This window comes from Chiloscyllium punctatum, chromosome 37, assembly GCF_047496795.1.
Source record: "Chiloscyllium punctatum isolate Juve2018m chromosome 37, sChiPun1.3, whole genome shotgun sequence".
Taxonomy (NCBI): domain Eukaryota; kingdom Metazoa; phylum Chordata; class Chondrichthyes; order Orectolobiformes; family Hemiscylliidae; genus Chiloscyllium; species Chiloscyllium punctatum.
Genome location: NC_092775.1, coordinates 48,794,391 through 48,803,161, shown reverse-complemented (window position 1 = coordinate 48,803,161; position 8,771 = coordinate 48,794,391). Strand labels below are relative to the sequence as shown.

Here is an 8,771-nt window from a genome sequence, read left to right as displayed (position 1 = left end):
GCAGATTGGGAGAAACAGTTCCCACTTGTATAAGAGACAGAGGATACAGTTTTAAAGCAATAAAAAAGCAAAACTGATATGAGGGGTGAGTGTTGAGGTCTGAAATGTACTGCCTGAGCGTGTATAGTGGATGCAAGTCCAGCTAAAGCATTCAAATTGGAATTAGATTGCTATCTGAAAGGAAGATGATAACACGCTTAAGGGAACAACAACAATAATCGATGACTCATTTAGAGAGCTGGTGAGACACAGTAAGGCAAACGAGGTAAAAACGAGGACTGCAGATGCTGGAAACCAGAGTATAGATCAGAGTGGGGCTGGAAAAGCACAGCAGGTGGGGCAGCATCTGAGGAGCAGGAAAATCGAGGTTTTGGGCAAAAGCCCTTCATCAGGACCACGAGCCTCTGCGCTAATTCAATGATTTCAGATATCGTGGGTTGCTATCCCAGTTAATACAATCCTGACTCTACCTTAGCTGGTAAATAATGCGACAAATATTTATTAGCCACCACAAGCAAAGATGCGTTTGTAGCTAACAGAGGGAGAGGCCAATGTTATTTCTACACTCAGGAAATGAGGAACATGAACCTGCGTACATTCCAAGGTAGGAGCAAGGGATTAATTAATGAATGAGCCCGATCGATCCTCCGGTCGATAGGGGGCGCACGGCCGCGTAATCCGGTCCGCGCTGCAGGTGTCCGATCAATCCTCCAGTCGACAGGGGGCGTACGACCGCAGATTCCGGTCTGCACTCAAGGTGCGGCGGGAGCCCGATCGATCCTCCAGTCGGCAGGGGGCGCACAGCCGCGTATTCCGGTCCGCGCTGCAGGAGTCCGATCAATCCTCCAGTCGGCAGGGGGCGCACGGCCGCGGATTCCGGTCCGCCAACATCAAGAGGCTGATGGTGGGGCTGGAGTAATGGAGGCTGAGTGCAGGCGGTTTCACGGCTATCAGTTCGAGGCTGACGAGCTCTTCCAACGAGGTTTGGCCCAGCTGGGAGACGCGGTGCGGTGTTCCGAGGAGCGACTCCTTGAGGCCAAGGTGTACTATTACTGCAGGTAGAGTCCCGGGCCCAGTCTCCCTGACATGGTGCCGTTTGGTTTCACTATGTTTTAATCCAGATGCAGCATCTCAAGAGCCAAGGTCCAGCTGCTTGCCATTCCTGTTCATCACAAACCTGATTCCTAAGACTCCAGTAACTTCCCTTTTTAATCTTATGGTATTTTCATCTATGTTTTGCCCGCTATTTTAAGGGGGTAGGTTAGCTCAGTTGGTTGGACGGCTGGTTTGCAGAATGATGTCAGTTCCCACACCAGCTGAAGTTGGTAAAAAGCATTGCCTGAGCCATAGTCAACCTCAAGTTAAAGCAGCAGCAGCAGTTCTCTCTCTCTCTCTCTCTAACGAGCCTCTTGGTCTATGGCAGTTTTTTTAAAAAAAATTTTACACAGACAAATCAAAGAAAATTGGAGCAGAATAGGCTCCAAAGAGCATCATTATCAAAATCAATGACAAAAAGGCTAAAACATTTAAACTGAAATATAATTTTGTCAGGTGACAATGCACCCTAGCCCCCTACTGATTACAGAATGCGTGAAATGTTGTGGTGGACAGCATGCATTCCCTCTACAAGGATACCCAAGCATGGACATAATCATGAAAGAGGCATGCTACCTGAAGCTTTTAACATGTTCCTCATTCCATGATATGCCTTTTTTCTCTATTCCTCTGTTCTGACATTTTTGTGAAAAGATAAAGCTGATCTTCTCTCCTGAATGGCAGCAGTTTCTCTGCACGTGCAAACTTCCAAAAATAAAAGAAAACTACAATTATTTGGTTTCTGCACAGACACACAGATTCCACTTTGGTGATTCTACCAGTTTCATGTGAACAGCTTTAGCAGCATTCTGAGTGTGCAACAGAAGGAATTTTGCATTGTACAATAGTTTTCCATTATACTATATCTGCTAAGTTAACCCGAATGTATCACAATGCAGACTTTTTCCGTTATCCTTACCCACTTGCCTTCCCACCTCTTTTGTCATCCACAATCTTGGCAATAACATTCACTTTCCTAATACTAGCCATTAATAAATATTGTAAATAAGTGTGGTCCAACACTTATTGTGGCACTCCAGTAGTTACAGGTTGCCATCCTGATAATGCCTCCCTTATCCCAATTCTCTGTCTTGTTAGTTAGCTAGTTCTCTATCTATACTTATATACTACCTCCTACACCATGTTACTACTTATTAAGCACCTTTTGAGAATCCAATATATTACATTCACTGAAACGGATCCCCTTTATCTATCCTGCTTGTTGCTTCCTCAAACCATTATTAATTAATAAGGAATCTGGAAGATTACTGCCAGTGCCTTTCTGTATATACATCCTTTAATATCCTAGGATGAATCCCAAAGGTCCAGGTAACTTAAGTCTTTGGCCCCAATGGTTTCATGAATATATTTTCCTCTAGTAATAGTTATTCTATTTATATACTCTGCTCCTTTTGCCCCTTGATTATTTAGTAGTTTTGGTGTGCTGTTAGTGTCTTCTACTATAACAATCAATGTATTTATGAAACCTCTCTACCATTTCCTGGTTCTCCGTTTCCCCAGCATTGTCCTTTAAAAGGCCTATGTTCACTTTGGTTTCTTGTTTCATTTTTATATACTTAAAGAAACTTTTGCTGTCTAGCTATTACTTGCAAGTAAGACTATTAGGTATAGGAACAGAGTTAGGCCATTAAGCCCATTGTTTCTGCTCTGCTATTTGATCATGGCTGACATGTTTCTCAACCCATTCACCTGCCTTTTCCCTGTAACCCTTGATTCGCTTAATAATCATGGACTATCTATCTCTGTCTTAAATACACTGAATGACTTGGCCTCCACAGCCCTCTGCGGCAATGAGTTCCACAGATTCATCATTCTGGCTGAAAAAAATGTCTCCTCAACTCTGTTCTAAAGGGTAATCCTTTCACCCGGAGTCTGTGTCCCTGGGTGCTAGTCTGTCCTACCAGTAGAAACATCTTATAGGACATAGAACATTACAGCACAATACAGACCCTTTGGCCCTTAATGTTGCGCTGATCTCTAGGCCTCTCAGTATCCAGTAATTTTCAGTCAGATTCCTCCGAATTCTTCTGAACTCCATTGAGTACAAACCCAGAGTCTTCCATCATTTCTCATATGACGAGCCCTGAATCCGCGGGATCATTCTTGTAAACCCTCAAAAGTTTACTCTCCCACTTTATTTGGTTGTCTTCTGGTGGTTTTTAAAACTTTGCCAGTCCTATGGCTTACCACTAATCTTTCGTTCTATTTGGTGCTATCATTAACTTGCCTGGTTAACCTTGGTTGGCTTCTCCCTGTCCAAGAATTTTTCTTTCTCACTGGGATATATTTTTGCTGTGAGCCATGAACAACTTTTTAAAACATCTGTAATTGTTGCTGAAACATCTTTACTGCTAAACTCATCCAATCACCTGAAGTCAGCTCTGCTTTCGTTCGTTTGTAATAACACTTAAGTAGCAAACAACTGTGTTAAGCCTACATAAGTTGTTAACTATCAAACGAAATGCTAAATTTTACCATGTTATGGCCAGTATTTGCAGTGGACCTTTGACATTGTTTATTAAATTTGCCTCAAGACATTACCAGATCCAAAATACCCTGATCACTGGTTGAATCCACAACATATTATTCTTAGAAACTGTCCAAAATACACTGAATTCTTCCTTGTGGCTACCTCTGCCAATCTGACTATCTCAATTTACATGAAGATTAAATTGCATATGATTAACGTACAGACTTTGTTTCATTCCCTTGTTATTTTCTGATTTATTCTCTTTCCAATTGTTTAGCTACTGTTAAGGCATCTATTGACTATGTCTACCAGTGTCTTTTTTTTTTAACCTCTACCCATATAAATCCCATGTCTTCTGACCCAAGACCATTTCTTGCTTTGGTATTTATTCCACCTTGCCTGCCTGTCATAGAAATGTACAGTACAGAAACAGACCCTTCAGTCCAACTTGCCCATGACACCAGATATCCTAAGCTAATCTAGTCCCATTTGCCAGCACTTGGCCCATACCTCTCTCAATCCTTGCCATTCATATATCCATCCAGATGCCTTTTAAATGCAGCAATTGTACCAGCCTCCACTACTTCCTCTGGTAGCTCATTCCATAGATGCACCACTCTGTGTGAAAAGAATTGCCCCTTAGGCCCCTTTTATATCTTTCCCCTCTTACCCTAAACCTATACTCTCTAGTTCTGGACTTCCCTACCCCAGGGAAAAGACCTTGTCTATTTATTCTATCCATACCCCTCATGATTTTATAAACCTCTCAGGTCACTCCTCAGCCTCCAACAGTCCAGGGAAGGTAGCCCCAGTGTATTCAGCCTCTCCCTACAGCTCAATCCTCCAACACTGGCAACATCCTTGTAAATCTTTTTTGAACCCTTCCAAGCTTCACAATATCATTCCAATAGGAAGGAGACCAGAATTGCATGCAATATTCCAAAAGTGGCCTAACCAATGTCCTGTACTGCCGCAACATGACCTTCCAATTCCGATACTCAATGCTTTGACCAATAAAGGAAAGCATACCAAACTCCTCTTTCACTATCCTATCTACTTGTGATTCTACTTTCAATGAACCTGCACTTTAAGGTCTCTGATCAGCAACACTCTCCAGGACCTTACCATTAAGTGTATAAGTTCTGCTCTGATTTGCTTTTCCAAAATGCAGCATTTCGCATTTATCTAAATTAAACTCTATCGGCCTCACCTCAGCCCATTGGCCCATCTGATCAAGATTCCATTGTCCTCTGAGTTAACCTCCTTCGCTGTCCACTACAACTCCAATTTTGGTATCATCTGCAAACCTACTAATTATACCTCCTGTGTTCACATTCAAATCATTTATGTAAATGACAAAAAGCAGTGGATCCAACCCTGATCCTTGTGGCACTCCACTGGTCACAGGCCTCCAGTCTGAAAAGCAACCCTCGCCAGTTCTGTATCCAAATGGCTAGTTCTCCCTGTATTCCATGAGATCCAACCTTGCTAACCAGTCTCCCATGAGGAACCTTGTCAAACGTCTTTGAAAATGTCAAAACCCCAAATGTATAATTCCCAGCTTTGATGTCATTGGAACCTTATGTCCATAATGGCTCTAAGATCATGGCTCTAATTAATCTGTATTTGTACCATTAATTCACTTACTTTGTTCAGAATCAAAAAGCAGCACATCACTGCTTTCTACTCATTCTTTTATGGTGCTAAAATTACTGCACCTACATGAGTTTACTTGTGCAATAGCAGATAACTTTTTTATGAACAGAAGTTATGTAATGTTTAGAGTTAGCCATTTTGCCCTTTACTAAGAAAGTGACCTCAATTCATGATATTTCGAAGGAAGAAGCATCTGAAAACCATTATACCAGTGTAAAAGTCGGATTTTTAAGACTATTTTTTAAGGTTAAATTTATGGGGTTGACCATAACATGGATACTACTTTTGAGGAGCTGAAATTCATGCTATAGTCCAAAGTACCGTATCATTAGCAGAAGCCAATTGATCTCTAAATGAATATAAAAATCACAATGAATTACGGTAATTGCTGCTTCACAGTTATTTGTCTTCTGTGCAATTTCAATAACTTTCAGCTTTTTCTGGAGGGCATTTTTACACAAAAAGAAGAAATTTCAAAACCTCAGCTAGGTATTATGACTGTATTCCATGTTTGTTACAGGGGAAATGAGCTCAGTGGAGCTGCACACAACTGACCTGATGTGTCTCAAACCTTCCCGTCAGTTTCTTCTGTTTCCTTCTGTTTCTCGTTTGCAGTTGTTTTAGTTTTTCAAACTAACATTTTAAGCTTTTATTTTTGATTTAAAAAAAAAGTTACCAGACATGTAACTCTCACTGATCATTGTAGCCATAACATTTATGTACAGGATAATACCTTGACTCATTAATGTTGACCTGTTATCTGCAAAGAACTAGGGTTGACTTTTACTTGAGATACGTGGAAAATTACAGATTCTTTGGCCAAAAATAGAGGGTCAACCTTTACATGAGATCGACTTTTACTTGCAAATACATTGTAACAATAAAATATGTTTTCACCTATACACTAACAGTGCCAACTGAAGTTATATATTAATAACCATATCAGATTGTTGTATAATATGATTGTAACTGTATTGTAGCTGATGTGTCTGGTGGTTCCGATAACCAATTAAAAAATAATGTTAAACCATTACCATAGTTATCCATATGATTTTCAATGTTTTTCTCTGCCTTTGATATTATCTACAATTTTCAGAGAGAGATAATCATGAAAAGCATGGAAAAGCTCTCCATTTGATTGACACTGTCATAGAATCATACAGCACATAAAAAGAGGTCATTCAGCCCACTGAGTCTGTATTCTACATCATATAATAAGCAATAGTTCCTCTCCAGTACTCAAAATCAAGAAATCCTCTTGTGCAAATTACATGCATTGTTTTAAACAATGAACTTCAGCAAGACCTTTGATAAGGTCCCACGTAGAAGGCTGGTCCAAAACGTGAGCGCCTATGGGATTCAAGGTAAGTTGACAAACTAGATCCAAAATTAACTTGCAAAGGGTGATGGAGGGTTCTTTGTAGTTGGAAGCAGCAAGCAGCAGTGTCCCAAAGGGTCTTGCTGTTTGTTATGTACATTAATGAATTGGATGTGTCTTTTGGAAAGTTTAGTTACTAACTTTGCAGATGATACAAAGTCTGGGAGTGTTTAGATAGTGAGGAGGTCTGATATTGATCAGCTGGCAAATTGAGCAGAGCAATGGCAGATGGAATTCAATCCTGACAAATACAAGATGATGCTTTAGGAGGTGCAATAAGGAAAAGATATACACAAAAGTAGGCCTGTCAGGAGACTTGAAGAAAATAGAAATCTTTGTTGACAAGTCCATTGATCTCTGGAGGTGTCAGCACAGATAGACAGGGCTGAAGGGCCTATTTTTGTGCTGTTTGACTCTGACTAATGGAAGTAATAATGTGGTAAGATGCAAAATGGGGATGCAACCAATTTTGACACTTTGAATTTGTGGGTGGATGGTGTATTTATCAGTATCATCTAAATGACAAATATATTTCCTTGAAACATGCTTAAGAACACATTGCTTTGTATAAAAATGGAAATGCAGCACTTTATTTTCAAGTTTACTTTATTGTTTCCATTTGTTTTGGGATTTTGTGACAGTTCCTGCTTGGATTAATGTTAGGCAGTGGCATTTGTGTGGAAATATCAAATAAAACTCCCACTTTTTCTAGGTTTATTGGACCCATTGATCTTGAAAGCTACAAAAGATGGCTTTCTTCACAAATAATTGATGCCAAGAATGACTTAGCGGCAGAGGAAGATATGACAAAGGCTTTTGAGAGACTGCTCAGACAAACTCCAAGTGATCAAGGACAAAATGACGAAACAGCAACAATAGAGACCACAAAGGTCAATTATCCGCTACCCATAGATCAACAAGCAGAGAAAATGGAGGATGTGAGAATGCAATTTCAGGTTAGTGAAGACATAGAAGGTAATGATCACAACACGTACTGTGAACTAACAGAAGACAGCCAAATAAAGGAACCACATGAAAATAAAACAATTGGTGACACTACACATCTTTCAGCTTTAACCACAGAAGTTACTGGAGAAAGCTGTACCTTATCTTTTGCTCAAGTACTGCACCTTGTGCAAAGTGGACAAGAAATCCCTGGCATTCAAAAACACAAAATTATGTCAATTAATAGTGCACCTACTGTTTCACAAATGGCAAGGAAGCTTAAACCTTGGGAAAGGGTGTAATATTTTTGTTATGAAATGGTATTGAATTATTATATTTCCTGTAATTAAAATACAATCGTAACTAGCTTCAACTGAATTAGAGGCAGATTTGTGGTTCTCCAGCTGCAATTTGAATTTGGTAACCAGATTTTCCTAGTTCTTGATGCAAGGGTCAAGATACAAAGGGTCCTATTGTAAGAGGAATGTTCAGTCATTCACTGATAGAGATAATTTTCTTCATAATCATAAAGACATGTTGCCAGTCCAGAGTATTCTCCATTCCTGCTTGAAGAATAATCACAGCAGTAAGGGTATCTACTGCAACCTGGGAGACATGCTGTGATTTGCGAGAGAAGAGGAAAGTAGATTGAAGACTTAGAGAATGTATGATTAAAGATTCACAATTACAAAGTTGAATGCTGGTTCTGCATCTTTTTCTTAATTTTTGTAATAAGTAATGCATGTTAATTGATTACTAGTTTTATATAAGAACAGGAGTAGTCAATTCAGCCCATCAAGCCAGCTATGCCATTTAATATTATTATGGCTGATCAAACACTTTGATGCCTCTTATCCACACCATCTGTACAGTCCTTTATGCCATTGATAATCAAAAATTTATCAACATCTACTTTGAACACACTCAAAGACTGAGCTTCCACAGCCCTTCTGGGACGGACAATTCCAAAAATGGATCATTCTCTGAGTAAACATATTTCTCTTTGGTCTTAAATGGTATCCCACTTATTTTTAAAGTTGCGCTGCCTGGATCTAGACTCCCAACCAAGGGAAACATCTTACTTGCAGTACCTTATCTATCCCTTAAACTAAATGTTTTGTAGGTTTCAATGAGCTCACCTCTTATTCTTAGAAACTCTTGCGAGGACAGGCCCAGTTTGCCCGAGCTCTATTCATAAGACAGTCC

The 8,771-nt window shown here is 39.9% G+C and overlaps 1 protein-coding gene across 2 annotated transcripts in view; it reads left to right on the top strand.

The window, feature by feature from the left end:
* The first annotated feature begins 894 nt into the window (after positions 1–894).
* The window catches only part of LOC140463096 (uncharacterized), a 28,201-nt gene continuing 20,324 nt past the window's right edge, over positions 895–8,771 (top strand). The window contains exons 1-2 of one of the 2 annotated variants that reach the window (XM_072556816.1): positions 895–1,058; positions 7,333–7,576. In XM_072556816.1, coding sequence (XP_072412917.1) covers positions 919–1,058; positions 7,333–7,576 — 384 coding nt within the window. In that variant the 5' untranslated portion in view covers positions 895–918. Of the gene's footprint in view, positions 1,059–7,332; positions 8,264–8,771 lie in introns of those variants that run through there. The other variant, XM_072556815.1, reaches the window with a different exon arrangement.